Genomic DNA, 14,984 nt, shown 5'->3' with positions numbered 1-14,984 from the left:
TATTTCAGCATACACCACTCGGTAACATTCGATCTCAGACGCCTCAAGTAGAGCTGCTCTTGCTTGGTGCCAGGTTGCCCGCTGAAAATCCCTTTCGAAGTCGTCATTGTGACTCTCGAGGAAATCGTCTTCACTGTCGCATGAGGTCGAGTCTCCACCAAAATGTTGTTCTTTTCTGCTGTAGTTCTGGGACCATTGACTTGAAAAGGCCATTATGACCTGGTTCAATGCTTTTGAGGCTGCCCTGTCTTGAGAGGCCGTCAAGGATATCAGATTGTTGACCATCATGGCTCTATCAAGGCGAAGAACCCGTGTGTAGAACCGACTTAGAGAAAGCGTGTTGACAGAAGACGACGAGATCGTGGGTTGGGGCGACAGAGTAACGGACTTCTCCCTCGAAGCATAGCCGCCCCAGTTTCTAGTGTAAGGGCAAGTCCGTTCGGTGAGCCAGCACGCCAGGTTCGACTCGAGAACATCATGGTATATCTTCAGCAAACTCTTCGTTATGAGCCGCTTGTTGGATATTTGCATCATTGTTGTCTGCAAGTCGAACTCGGATAAAGGGTGTTGACTCGCAACCACGCCAGGGCTATAACGAGCCCTTTTCGCCAACGGTGGTTGCGCGTGTGATTCGGGCGTCGCTGAAAGTGAATTGCCCTATTGAAATTAGTTGGAAACTAATTCGCCCGTGGGAACATGACAGACATACCTGATAGACAACTCCCTTGGAAACAATCTCCATCCCATCCGAGGTGGGCTGCTCTTGGACCTTTGTGCGGTTGGGGCCATGGCTGATGGATTCCCGAGCTGGGGGCAGAGTTTGCAAGTCGAGATAGTCAAGCCAGGTTCTTTCGGGCATGGGAGCAAAATTCAGAACGTCGCTAATAGAGAGCGAGCACCCATCCGTGTGGACACCACCCCCAACTGTTGTTGGTGGAGGGCAAGGCGAGTCGTGCGGGCTGGGTCTAGGTTCGGTCTCAGGGGTTTGATGCACAGGCTGAACATCGTCGCCGTGTTCACTTTCCTCGAGTTTACGCTTCGGGGAGTGAGGGCTTTCGTCGGAGATTCGCGGTGAGCCGTCAGATGGTTGGGGAGATGGGCCAAGTCGGAGTAGGAATCGAGCCTCTAACCAGCGATCGTGAAGAGAACAGTGCTTCTTGGTCCTAACGCAGTATGAACAAGGCAACGGCTTGATGCTTGTACCTAACAAAGGTGAGAGTCAGAAAATGGTCTCAACATTGGATGGGGATCCAGGGGGAAACCAACCGGGGCTGCTCTCGGGGGTGTCTGGGGTCGAGTCTATCTGTACCATGGCATTGAGCTGAAAGCCATCGCAGGCTTTCTTGGACCCTCTACACTGCTCGCATGATAGGTTCTGTCTCCTCTTCATGGACAATCCGGCCACCCGTTCTTCCGATGTGATGGTCATGGTTTAAGAGCTTGAGAGGTAGACGCCAAAAGCAACGCGTGTTGGACACAAAAAGGACTAAAGAAAGCCGCAGGTGTAAAATGCGACTCATACGCATAGGCCAGCAACGTAAAAGCCAGGGATATCGGCAGCTAGGTCGTCTTTTCACATTCTCGGCTCGGCACACGTCTAGACCGACCACATGCCGCAACTGGACGAACTGAACCGAGCAATGGAGAGGACAGAGGCTACGTTTGTGCTTCGGGATTGCATGGATAGCTTGATATTCCCCCGCATTCTTCTCCACTCTAGATAGCTTAAAGGCTCCCCACCAAGTTAGTTCGCAGGGTCCGGGAACGCCCAAGATCCAAGATCGTGGAGGAGAGACACTTGACTGGGGACTGCTAAGTTCGCTTCGATGAGAGATGACTGCTCTAGATGAAGGTGGGCACATGACCCCCTCTTAGCCACCTCTTCATCTTTGGCAGGCATGGTGTCACTCTTGGCGTCTGGTACTTCGGATTCTGTCCCAAAGAGGCAAGAGAGGGCTGGGGCGAGATCAGGGAGGTTAGCTTGAACCATGTAACCAGCTTTAGTTACGCTTCTGCCGCACTATAGTACTACTGCAAACCCTCATGCTCACGCCGACCCTCCGATAAGACCTGGTTCAGCCATTGATGCCTCCCTTCAATCCCTGTTCTGCGGAAGTGGATAGCCGCCCATTGCATCCATCAACTGCCCAAATGTGGTCATCGAGTCCACCAAGTCGTCACCAAGCCAACTATCCAACAGGTCCTGTCGTGTGCGTTCCAGCTCCCGCTTGTAACTCCCCCAGACCTTGATCGAGAGTTAGATCGCCATGGCCGCCCATATACGAAGAGATGGAAACTTACCAGACAAGCAAGCCCGTGAGCGGTACCGTCGCATGCCAAGCTCGCAGCAACCGACGCAACCCCCTCTGGGGTGTTGGCGTCGAGTCTGGCGTCGGTAATCTTCTGTCCAAAACCCGCTGTCAGGTGGGTTGGGGTGTAACACGGAGCTACGGAGCTGAGGCTGATGCCCAGAAATGCCGCTCGCCGAAGAGAAGCTCTCATCAGGCCAACAACACCATGCTTAGAAGATATGTAGGCAGCATTCCCGGTGGATCCAAAGTACCCAGATGTAGAAGTGACAAATACAATAGAGCCACGAGAGCCTGTGGAAGATGGGTTGTTCTGGCCAAGATAGTGAAGGCCTAGCCTCAGCGCTATCATCAATGATTAGCAGTGCAACACTTGCAAGAATGGAAGGATCGACCTACTGTTTAGTGTTCCCTTAATGTTGACATCGATCACTTTATTCGCCTCCAGAGACTCGATAGGATCGCCAGCTTCGTCAATCTCCACGTCCAGCACCGGTTTGCTTTCCATGATGGCGGCATTGGCCACAACCACATCGACCTTGGAAAACCTCTGCACCGCGGTTTTGAACACACTCACAAGATCCTTCCAAGCAAGGATGTTGGCAGGGACGAAAAGACTCCTTTCCGGATACCGAAAGGATTTTATCAAGAGTGTGGCGGCATCCTTGGCTGGGGCGAGGTCAACCAAGACCACATTGGCGCCGTGCGAGTTAAACAGTGCTGCCGTGGAGGCCCCGATGCCTCGACCAGCCCCAGTAACAATTACTGTCCGGCCAGCCAAGTTGGCGAGGGTACTGGAAGAAAAATCTAATTGGTGCATGTTGATATTTGTCTGGCGGTGGTCACAATGTCGACATTGACTCGTTCTTTCGATGGGAACTTGGAGAAGAAGTGATACGCAGGCCTTTACTTATGTTTACAGGAACTCTTCAAACTCCTCAGCATCTGTGTCGTGATCACATCGGGTCTTTTGGCCGCGGTACCATAGCCCAAGGCCATATTGTGGAATCTACCGGATATCGAGGTCGCCACACTTACCCGTCTTGGAAATCCGGCGAGTTTGATCTGCGGCTAAAGTGCCCTGAGTGAAGGATCCCCCGGAGAAGATCTAGTCGCCCCGGGTCGACTTTGAACCTTGCATCGGGAGCCTGCAGGGCATGTGACACTACGTTACGCCGTTGACATTGTCGATCGCGCGGGGTGGATGAGGGGGTTCGTAAGGAGGATGGGACCGCCTGCAGTCGGTACCGAACGTATTAACTCCGCTGAGTCGCAGCGTTAGCCGACACCTGCAGGTTCCGACTCGCCGAGTTAGACCGAGGAGGCATATCATGGAACATTGACTCAAGTTGTAAATAGCTGTGAGTGAGAGTCAAGATTCTTCCGAGTATAAATTATCTTGGCCTGCCTACCTCAGCATTTGGTCTAACTACGAATCCATGTCCATCTCTGCCCATTCAATCCTCTATTCTATTACTCCATCATTACAATGCCTACAGACACCATTCTTCCCTCTGCCTCCAAGTTACTGGGAAGTATTGAAGCCAATTTTACCCACACAAAGCTACTTTCAGAGCGATGGTACCTTGTTGCACTGGCAGCCTTGGTAGGGGGGAATGATCCGGTCATCTGCAAGGACCTTTACCTCTATCTCATTTCCAAACAGGAATTCTCTCAGCCCCATCAGAGAAGAGCTCTCATCCAACGCATCCGAGAAGCTCTGATAAAGTGCATCGCCGTTGTTGGCGTTTGCAAGCCTATCGAGGCTATCCTTTCCATCAACGAGGTCGAGAGGGACGAAGACAAGGACCACAGCATCACCAGAGAGGGCTGGCAGTGTAACGACGCCAACCTCGAGCGTGGAAACGACTGGATGCAAAAGCTTTACTCGAAGAACATGGACGAGACCATGGGGTTCTTCCGTGATCACAGGGACTTTGAATGGGTCAGCAGACACATCTCATATGGGCTGTACCTGAGCGATCGCCAGGTGCTGGATGACATTGATACTGAAATTGTTGTGTTGGCATCCATCATGATTCAGAACCTTGAAAAGGAGACCCATTGGCATATCAGGGGGTCAAGGCGGCTTGGTATCCCCAGGGCCGATGTTGAGGCTATTCACGATTCGGTGGGCGCTATCGCCGGACACCTCGGGCTAAGTTTGCACCGCGTCCCGAGCGTTGAGCAGGTAGAACGCGATGTATAGATAAACCTTCTCCAGTCTAAGTTTTTACCTGAGAAGGAGTCTCATGTTGGGAGCCATTCGTGCCGAGGTTTCTCGTGTTTGATGTGCAAGAGGAGTGAAGTACACGATTACTCTTCTACAAATGCTGTGTTTTGCCACAGCCATAAAACTATTTGCTAAGCTGGCTTTTACGTACAAACATCAGGCATAAACAGAAGCTCAGCCTCGAGCAACTACGTTGTTCCTTTCCGTCTGGTGCAGGGTCGGCCTCTTAATGTTCTTCACTCGTTGAAACATTCAAAGAAATCATCAATAACTATTACTCAACTATAGACCACCTGTCTCTCATCTCGAAGCTACCTGATCTGCCCCACAGTCTTCAGCAGTGACATGTGCCAATCCGATGTCACTCTCAGCATCAAATCTCTCGCAGGGATCGTTTGAGTGTGTCGAGGCGGATATGTGCGGGCAGTAGGATGAAGGGAGCCGTAGCGACGTGTCAACTTGTTGAGCGACAGGACATCCCTCTGAGACTGTATCATTAAGATGACCTGCGGTAATATCGCTCTCTCCCCTTTTCCTATTGACTGACTGCGCATAGGAGCGTCGGAGTATTGAGAGTTGCGCGAGTCGTCGCAGATATGGCCGCAAAGGGGGCAAGCAAGCCATCAGAAGGCAAACATTGCTATCAAGAGCGCACCAGAGTTCTATCCAGATACTATTATGACTTGACTTTATACCACCCAAAATGGGGATCAAAGTATCTCGATCTATATCTCAGTAATTTCAACAGTAAAGGCTCTATACCCAAAGCCAGAGGTCTCAATAGGCTCAAATCAATAAGGTTTATCCACGCAATCATCGATAGCTTCAAATCCAGATACTATATGAGTTTCGTCCCATGCCGAGTCGTCTTGAAGGGGGTTGTAGCGAACATACCGACAAGCGTGATGGATGGTGGTCCTGCAGACAGCTTGAGCTGAATGATCAAGAAGCGAGTCAAGCAAAAGGAAATATTTATAAGACCCAGTCCAAAGGTGCAGTAAACTCCAACCTTGACGGCCGTACTCATTCGTACTTGGTGCAGTATTAGGAACGGGAGCAAAAAAACTAATTACCAATTCTTATTAGCAAGCGTGCGGATGGCCTCCCTGGGTGTTGGCAGGGTTGACGCTACTCATTATATCTCCAGAAAAATGCAAAGCCCATCCGATTTGAAGGACCCTATAAGCCCGGCTAGTCGGACATGCCTCGTTTGGGTCGAGCGACCTAAAGGCGAATCAGCTCCCATCTTAGGTATGGGATCTTGCCTCAATGCCGAAGGGGGCAGAGGCGCAAATACTTACCAGTTGGTCTCAATGGTTCAGCAATAGAAGGTACTCAGCGATATGGTCACAATCCAGGCGCAAGCAATGTATACGATTACCACCCACAGGTAAAAGCCTTCGTTTGCGCAAGACGGGAGGGAACAACTGGTTGTAAAAGGCCAAGATGGCGGCTTTGCATAGATACAAGCCCATGTAAAACGGGAAGTTGGCGAGCCAAAGAAACTGGTCCCTTCGTTACCACAAGGGTCCTCCATCCTGAGGGTCAAGGGATATTATTACCTTGAGTCCCTTCTGTATTATCTCAGGGGGCCCCGTTGAAGCCTCTCAAGGCATAGTCAACATCCTGGTGCAAAATGCCCACCTTGGCGAAGATGATGTCCAACGACTCGATCGTCAAAGAGCAGCACCAAGCAAGAAATATCAACCCATCACTGGGCGCAAACTGCTGCCGGTTGATTCTGAGTCGAAGGTTGATTCGAGCGACAATCAGACCAGCGGTAACGGCTATCAGTAGCCATTCAGTAAGCTGCAAGGACACTATCAGTATTTGACTATCCAACAAAGGGGGGATCATGAATATGCAACAAGTGGAACAAACAATTACTGATGCAGCTGTCGGATTAGCGGCCGACATGGCTCCAAGTGAATGATTCCGGCAGGATAATGACGGATGCAAAAGGGAATGGCGAGAGGGAGGGATCTGCTCTCGCCGAATCTGTGATGCATGCTTGGAAAACGTGGGGTGCAGGTAGGTTGCAGTACTCCGCTCATATAGGCAAGTTGACAAATAGTTCTCATATTAAACGACCTAGGGAACCTCTCATAGCTGCATATATGGCCTAATGGAAAAAACGTCTAGCAGGGAGGAGAGAAGCTTCTGCGTCCACTCCTCCTCACGAAGGGGTTTTGAAAGCATGCCTCATATTTGCTTGACTTTCATTAAAGAGCTCTACCTGAGGATCATTTAAAACTTCCAGGAGCTTCCAGGTATTATCTCTTTATTAACCCTAACCCTAACTTGTGAAGTCATGCTGAGGTCGAAGCGAAACCCGCTTCGGGTCCGTGACTAAATAGGCAAGTTCCGGAAAGCCTCTTTAATGGTCTCCCTAACCTTATTTCACCATCCAATCCCTGGGCCTCCTCCACAGGAAAACGATTTTAGCAGCTCCAGGATTGTGCGGGGGCCAAAAGAAGAGTCTAGCAAAAGAGAGTTTCGTCAGTACACACGTGAACATATCGACCACGACTCCCTTCCAAACCTTTATACATGTGGCCGGGCTGCAGCAGAGCTTCCATCATCTTTGAATAACCTTGATGTGATCTCGCAAAGGTAAAGGATAAACGATCTTCTAGCTCAGTTATTCCATCGAGGGCCGGGCTTCAACTACAACAAAGAACACATTGGTAAAGGATAAACATAAGGGCATCTTTCAAGAGACCCCGACGTACAAAGTACCGGGTCCTTCTTTCTAGATCGGTCTTTATTATCAACCAGACTTCCTGCCGCAGATAATATCCTTCATTACTTATATACATGAAGAGCTTTGCTCATTATCGCCCACCTGCGCGCAGGAATGAAACCTTTCGAACCATTTGGCCCGTACAAAGCTCTCGTCTTCCTTCCATGCTATCACTATGATCCAGGTAAATCATAAATTCCCACTCTTTCCCCGCCACGATCTCACCGCCCGCAGGCAGTGTGGAAGATATTGCGCAGGAGATGCAGGCAGCACGCGAAGAAAAGGGCCTTGCCGGGTACTGGGACTACACTGCCCAGGCTATGGCTTTAAATATATCCAAAGGCATTTGGGACATCCCTGCCGAGGAGGTAACCAATCTGGACCACACTAAGAAGCCCACGGCCTTAGAAGAATATCTGAAGCGGCGATACCAAACGTCTTAGCGGGTTAGTTCTCAAGTGGCACTTAAGTAACTCTCAAGTTAGTTCCTCTATAGTTTTGTCTTATGCTACAGATTTCTCATCAACAACCAAAAGCGTCATATATCAACCAATACCTTCACTACCTACTCAGCCATTCTCACCATCGTCACACGGCACCCTTGCCATTCTCTGAATCATGAAAATGACTAACCTCAGTGCAACTTCTCGCGCCTCCATTGACCTAGGCGCAACCTCGGCAAACCAATAACCCTTGACAGGTAGTAATATGTGGTGGCCTATGAAGAATCCATTGCGGTTTAAGATAACTGAGGCTTTTCGGCTCATGCGAGCCACTTTATTGCTTGCGCGGACATCACGAAGCGGTAGTCGAAATGTCTGATGAATCAAGGCTACCTATTTAGGCGAGCCGAAGTGCCTTCGTAAGGCTCTGCGCATATCTTCCTGAACCGAGTTTCTTATCAACCTACCAACAGTGTCACAATGAGCCTCTTGGAGCTTGTGGGGGTGCTAGTGATTACTCTAATCCGGGGAGGGACTTCCCAAACACTGTCCACACTCACATTGGCCAATGGCTCGCACGATACCAAGTCGAAGCATCTGGAATTTGAGCTTCGACGGCGCTCAGAGCGTCAAGATCTCGGTGTCCTCATCTCCGGCACTTTGACCACTACCATTGCGCCTGACGCGACCTGCGGATACTACAGTGGCGGGCAACACAGCTATACATGCAACAATGGTAGATCCTGCACATGGGAATCAGGTCGGATCAATTATGAATTCTGCCTTCATCCCTTCTGTCTCGACCGGACGCAAGAATGTGACAATGACTGTTTAACTAATGGAAACAGCAGACGATGGTGAGCCAAACCTTCTTCCACGCAGCTTTCCTTGTTCAAGACATTCATTTGCAGCGCAGATTCTCTCCGTCCGATTTGTGACGTCGCTTATTTCATTTCCGTTGACGCCGCTTGACTGGTATAAAGAGCACAGAAAGGCCCACAGTAAAGCGATTGGCTGCAACTACGTTTCTGTGGTAGGGGCTTGGTCAAGGTCAAGGGCTCGAAGAAGCGGTGGGGGGTGGGCGTCTGAGCAACCCAACAGATATAACACAGCCGTAGCACAGCTGAAGTCTGGTGTAGGGGCTAATCAAGCGCACAGCCCTTCGCAACACAACCAAATTCGGCAAGTCTGGACTGGTCGAGAACCTACTCAATTTAGCAGTCTTCCGAGACTTATCAGTACTAAATACTAGATCCTACCAACGCCTCGTGCGGGGTCTATCACCGTCTCTTGGCTTCTCACACGGTCCTTCGCAAAGCATACAAATCTAGTAACCACTGTAAATTTGTGTCTTATCAACAGGTCGGACTCGTCTTTACTGCATCTTAGCACTCGCTATGCATTGTTCCCCGGCCACCATTTGTCTCTTGGCAATTACCCCCCTACACCTAAAACATGGGCCATGTGAGCCAACGTACCAAGGATGTCAAGGAAGTTATGCTTGAAACTTTAAATTCACATCCGCCAGCTTTGTGCTTCCAAGGTACCTAGGCGACACCCCTGAGCATAACATCCATACGATCAAGTTGACTTGGCCGTGTATATATCTTGCTGTGCCTCGCATTCTTCCAACGACGTGATAATCACACACTTCTCTTATTCCTCATCCTTTATCCGATTGACTCCAAAATGTCGGACCATCGCGTTGTCCCTGGGACAGTTTATCTGGTAGATGTCCAGCACATCTCGCACTCCAAACATGCTGACGACGGCGACATCGTGCTCGTTCCTATGCCTACCGATGATCCTGAGGATCCGCTCAACTGGTCGAGGCGGCGCAAATTGCTCTCAGTCGCCTGTATGGCAGTCTACATGGTCATGGTTGGCCTGTCGTGCTCCTTGGTGTATTCCATCATCGTTCCTGTGGCTGAGGACACCGGCCTTTCCGTAGCAGGTAAGTGACTGTGCAATCACCAGTTACCCTAGCATACCGTTAATCCCCTTGTTCAGATCTCAACGCCGGTACCGGCTACAGCTACCTGGCTTTCGGATGGAGCTGTCTGATATGGCAGCCAGCCGCCAAGCAGTTCGGGAAGAGGCCTATATATCTTATCTCGCTGCTGCTGACTATCGGCGTTACGATTGCCGTCCCCTTCGCACTTAGCCCTGGCGCATGGATGGCTATGAAGATTCTAGGAGGTCTAGCCGGCGGCCCTCTAGAATGTCTGGGAGAGATCTCTATTGCGGACGTGTTCTGTGCGCATGAGCGAGGGAAGTTCATGGCTATCTATGCGTTCGTACTCTTCGCAGCCGGCTTCCTGGCTCCGATCCTCGCCGGGTTCATCAACGATGGAATGGGCTGGCGCTGGGCTCAGGTATGTCGATATAGCGTCTCGGAGAATTTAAAGAAGCTAACTATTTGCTAGTACTGGGCAACGATTTGGTTGGCTATCGGTTTCGTATTTTGCTTCTTTTTCATGGAGGAAACAAACTTCAAGCGAACATCTGTACTCGTGACTGAAGAGACGCAGAATGAAATTAAATCGAAGACAATCGCATGCGATGAGGCGAACCCCATAGACGACACAAAGGGGGAGAGCGTTCAACCGGGCACGCAGAGCGATCTCTCTAACGGCACTGTGACTTGGCGTCGAAAGACATATCTCCAGAAGCTCAAGCTGTTCGACAATGTGCAGCCAGTCCACCATTTCTGGTCAATGGTCTTACGCCCCCTACGCCTACTATCTTATCCCGTCATCGTCTACTGTGGCTTCTCATACGGGTGCTCCCTTATCTGGTATTCTGTGCTCAACGGTACAGCATCTGTTGTCTTGAGCTCCCCGCCATATAACTTCAGCGCGTAAGGTGCCACTTGAAAGTTTTCACAAGTCCAACAAGCTGATCAGAGTTAGATCCTACGTCGGACTCACCTATATCTCCCCCATGATCGGTGTCGGCATCGGCAGTCTGATCGCTGGCAACTTTGGGGACGTTGTTGTCATTTGGCTCGCTCGCCGTAACAAAGGAATATGGCACTCGGAATATCGGCAGTGGCTAAACATCATTATGGCTGTCCTTCTCCCCGGCTCTCTTCTCCTCTGGGGCCTCGGGGCAGAACATGGAATACACTGGGTTGGTCTGGTCTTCGCTATGGGACTCATCGGCTGTTGTATTGCTATGGGAGCACATCTTTCGCTTTCTTACTGCATTGACACCTACACGGATTTCGGCGCCGACGCCGTGGTAGCGACGATGTGTATCAGGAACACTATGGGTTTCGCGATAGGTTATGGCATCACACCATGGACCGAGGACTTGGGATACCAGAACGCCTTCCTGATCGCAGCAGCAGCTGGTCTTCTTCAGGTCCTCACTTTCCTGGTCATGGTAAAGTGGGGTCCTCAGATCAGGGAGCGCTCAACTGACCGATACCGCCGTGACGTGGACAGGGCGACAGAGCTAGGGATTACTCATTGATCTGACATGGACATGGCCGGCTTGCGGGCAGTGCGATATCAGTGGATGTAAATCAGTAGTAGGATACCGCATACAATCATGTTAACCACCTGAAATGATACACCAAAAGACGGTCTGTCTTCTGGCTTAGTTAACCCATCAAGGGCCGGGCTTCAACTATGACAAAGAACATATTATCAACACATCATATCCCAATGCTAACACACCTCCCCATCCTCATTTCTCCGTCCAGACAGGCACAGGTATAAGCCCCCCTTGATGTCATCCCAACTCTGATACCAAAACATCATGCCTATTGGCCACCTCTCTTTAGCCACTACCCGGTCCACAAACTCATCAACATGGACTCTCATGCAAGGTCAAATCCCTCTACCAAGGGCCTCGTCTCAACGATAAAAAGATACATCTCCACACCGAGTATAGTGTCCAAATACCTGTTTATACCAAATACAGAGCCTGCATCTTTGGAACAATGCCATGGCAGAAGTGGAAGCGCCCGCAAATGTGAATGCGACCACTCTTGCCACATCATGCCCAGGAGCCCCCTTGCCAACCCCCGTCCCCCGCACGATCAGCATTAGCTACGGCACAGCATCACATGCCGGTCAAGACTCGGGGAGACTAGGACTTCTCCGGTTATCCTCCCCCCAGGGGTCCTTGTCCTTTGGGGCACACACTCTGCTGATCGATCCCACAGGGTTTCTAAGCCAAACGACAGTAGCGGTACCAAGAGCCGGCAGATCGACCAAGCGTGGTACTCTGGTTAAGGCATTCCGGCCCAGAAAGGCTCAGTGCGATGACGGCACCGATGCTCATGAGTGTCCTCGGTCAGGTATCTACAGGTCACCTCAAGGCTTTCCATCTTTCTGCATATCTCTGTTCAAAGAGTGAGCAATCTCGGGATCGTAAACCTCAGCCACGCAAACATCAATATGCGTCAGCTAGACTTCTCATCCAGTGCCCTCACCAACCTTGCTGGCCAAACGGTGATTGATACTGGGGCCGGTAGAAGCATTAGGGGTAGTTTAAGTTGGTTACAGGATAAAGCCCCCAGCCCTCTATTTCCCACCTATTAGGAATCGGATCTGAAGTGTGAGATGCTAAGACTGACCCCCGTTCACCAACCGTAATGAGTGACCAGAGGACTAAGAGGGTCAAGCGTCCAGCCTCATTCAAGGAAAGAGGATGTGAAAAGAAAGATGGCCCAGCTGGTTATACGACCAACTTTTCCATTGCCGATTAACCTACAATAGATAGATGATCCACTACAATTGTCCTTTACCACATTCCCCAATCTCCTTCTTGCCCAACACTCCGGGTTTCTGTTCTTGTTTGAACTCCACTGACCAAGTCCCATAGGCCGCCACCAAGCAGCACGACAGTAAGAAGCTGACATTCGAGCCTCCGTCCACAATAATGATCGAGGCAGATCATTCCATTCTCTCGCAGATTGCCCCTCTCGTCCCATGATTAATCAACTTCCAACTATATTCCGACTGCGCCCTCGATGTTCATATATCTCTCACCATCATTCCATCTCGACGGAGCGGTTTCTGGACTCATTCTTTGGGAGAACAAACCCAGGATGCTTAACGCTAAGGAAGATGAAGAACCAAAGCGGATGGACGGTCGTGAGAAGAATGACAGCGAGGAGTATCATGGCACCATCAAAGACCATGAAGATTGCTTCGTTCCGCATGATACTGCTGCCCCATCCGGACGCCATTTCTGGGATGCTATCATCATGGCTTAATCAATACCATTGAGCAATCGACTTCATAGCTTACCGGTAGATGCAGCGGATGATAATGGCGATGTAGGCTATTGTTATGGAGTAGATGAACTTCTTGACTCGCTTGTCGGACTGAGGTGTCCTGTGCGATGTAGGAGAGTCGGTCGAGATAATGCCGTCCTCACCGCAGTCGACGGTATACGTGGCCAGCTTACGGACATTTCGATATCGGTAGATGTAAATCAGCATCAAGACGCCGCAGACGACCATATTGACCACCTGAAACGATACACCAGCGATCAAGAGGTTGTTTCCGAGATCTACCCGCTTAGGGTCTGGGTTATCGCCAGTGCTCGCCGATGCCGCAACCGCGCCTCCAATCCCCTGAATGATAATAGAGACAAAGTCAGACCCTACGAAAGTCCAAGGGTATAGTTTCGGTCGGATAGTGGAATATTGAGTGCCATGGTACAAAACGAGATGCTTGAACGTCAGCGAGATAGCAGCTGCGATGACGGTCGGGGCCAAGATGAGGAAGAGGATCTTCAGGATAAAGGCGTTGCTGATGAAGGGGTTGAGGGACATGCGAACACGACTGATGTATCCGATGAGCTCGAAGACGGAACCGGCGAGGAGGTATGCAGTGTAAGACCAAGTTTTCGATCGCCAGCCAAAGCCCAGCTGGCAGAAGATCAAGATAGCGTATAGGGCGACGAAGAGAGCGCATGCCCCGGTACTGAAGTAGTCTCCATACAAGGTGGCACTGACTGGACACTCGGGAGTTACCTCTGTGCAATTACTGGCGTCTACCGACCCGTAGCCACCAGCCATGGTTGAGGGAGGAAAGGCCACTCAGGCAATGGGGAAGAAGCGAAGGACGGCGGGGCAACAAGACAGCTAGAATGGAGAAACGCCTGTGCGAGATCGCAAGACAGATTAAACAAGGACGGGGAGGAGTAAAGACAAGGAGAAGGCAGGTGGCCATGGTCTGCCACCGAAATCTGTTTATATTCCAGTCCAGTCCTCACACACTGGCCCTCGGAAGACTCATTCGACCCCGTACATACCTCTTTCTCAGCTTGTTCCAATCGCATCAAGTTGCGCTGCTCCACTGCCATGCGAAGCCTCTCATTTCGGCGGTGGAGTCCTTGTTTCCATCTTCCCCAGACTCGTGCTCTTGCTCATCTCGCCGGCCTTGTTCGCAGCAAGCATATATATGATTCTCGGGCGCATAATTCTTGTCACAGATGGGGAAAGCTGTTCTCTCTTCGCCGTCACCGCTGCTTTGTTTCACATGAAATTTTCCGGCGCTCTTTCAACGAAAGCTCTGGCATCGGGTATTCCTTGGCAGAGGTACCTCCTTGTGCTGTATATTGCAACCGGTCTGCTCATGATTCGATCCTCGTTTCGACTTATCGAGTACGCCCAAGGCAATTCGGGCTATCTTATCTCTTACGAGGCTTATTTGTACATATTCGACAGCGTGCTGATGTTTTTGAATATGGCTCTGTTCGCATGGGAGCATCCCAGCCAGCTTAACGCCAAGTTGCAAGGAAGGGGAACTGCTGTGAGACGGGGCATTCAGTTGTACTGGGAGAAGTGAGAGATGATGCTGAAGATGTTGACTATGCGGCCCATTTGCATGTTCTTGGCGAACCTTTCCCAATTAATTTCATCTCTCTTTTGTTTTCAAGGAATTAGGTAGAACGGGACCCTAGGTGGAATGGGTAGTTGAGTGGAGTCATGGCAAGATACAGTCATCCCGATATGGGCATGTAGATAAATCCAATACGGCGTCTTGTCCGTCATTCAGCAACTCTGCTTCTCGGCCCACGCTGATATACAAGCGCGTTATTAGACCCGAGTGTCTATGCCTGAAAGACTCCAAAGGACGGTGTGCCAGATGCTTTTGTGCAAGACCCACTCCCAATATCACTTCAACCTTCTGGTGCGGCTCATCTTTTCGATCATATCGATGTAGTAGTTGGTATTTGCCCAGTATCGCGATAGCTAAACTATTGAGAAAGATCCAGGCTCCACAAGAGAC

General features: G+C 50.5%; 4 protein-coding genes across 4 annotated transcripts; 2 read left to right on the top strand and 2 right to left on the bottom strand.

Annotated features, from left to right (window-relative positions):
• Positions 1–2,095: 2,095 nt before the first annotated feature.
• On the bottom strand, positions 2,096–3,129 carry NCS57_00514500 (uncharacterized protein; the record flags this gene model as incomplete). Its single annotated transcript, XM_053055080.1, has 3 exons — positions 2,096–2,245; positions 2,302–2,654; positions 2,709–3,129. The coding sequence occupies 3 exons, from the start codon at positions 3,127–3,129 to the stop codon at positions 2,096–2,098; spliced, it is 924 nt and encodes a 307-aa protein (XP_052914035.1).
• Positions 3,130–3,798: 669 nt separating this feature from the next.
• Positions 3,799–4,518, top strand: NCS57_00514400 (uncharacterized protein; the record flags this gene model as incomplete). Its single annotated transcript, XM_053055079.1, has 1 exon — positions 3,799–4,518. One exon carries the CDS (start codon positions 3,799–3,801, stop codon positions 4,516–4,518), a length of 720 nt encoding a protein of 239 aa, XP_052914034.1.
• A 4,899-nt stretch (positions 4,519–9,417) lies between these two features.
• NCS57_00514300 (MFS domain-containing protein) lies at positions 9,418–11,205 on the top strand (the record flags this gene model as incomplete). The annotated part of the gene is made up of 4 exons (XM_053055078.1): positions 9,418–9,682; positions 9,739–10,103; positions 10,155–10,588; positions 10,641–11,205. The coding sequence occupies 4 exons, from the start codon at positions 9,418–9,420 to the stop codon at positions 11,203–11,205; spliced, it is 1,629 nt and encodes a 542-aa protein (XP_052914033.1).
• A 1,528-nt stretch (positions 11,206–12,733) lies between these two features.
• Positions 12,734–13,768, bottom strand: NCS57_00514200 (uncharacterized protein; the record flags this gene model as incomplete). The annotated part of the gene is made up of 2 exons (XM_053055077.1): positions 12,734–12,941; positions 12,993–13,768. The coding sequence occupies 2 exons, from the start codon at positions 13,766–13,768 to the stop codon at positions 12,734–12,736; spliced, it is 984 nt and encodes a 327-aa protein (XP_052914032.1).
• Positions 13,769–14,984: the final 1,216 nt, after the last annotated feature.

Source organism: Fusarium keratoplasticum, chromosome 4 (genome assembly GCF_025433545.1).
Source record: "Fusarium keratoplasticum isolate Fu6.1 chromosome 4, whole genome shotgun sequence".
Taxonomy (NCBI): Eukaryota; Fungi; Ascomycota; class Sordariomycetes; order Hypocreales; family Nectriaceae; genus Fusarium; species Fusarium keratoplasticum.
The sequence above is the reverse complement of the archived record's forward strand: the minus strand, read 5'-3'. Positions and strand labels throughout refer to the sequence as shown.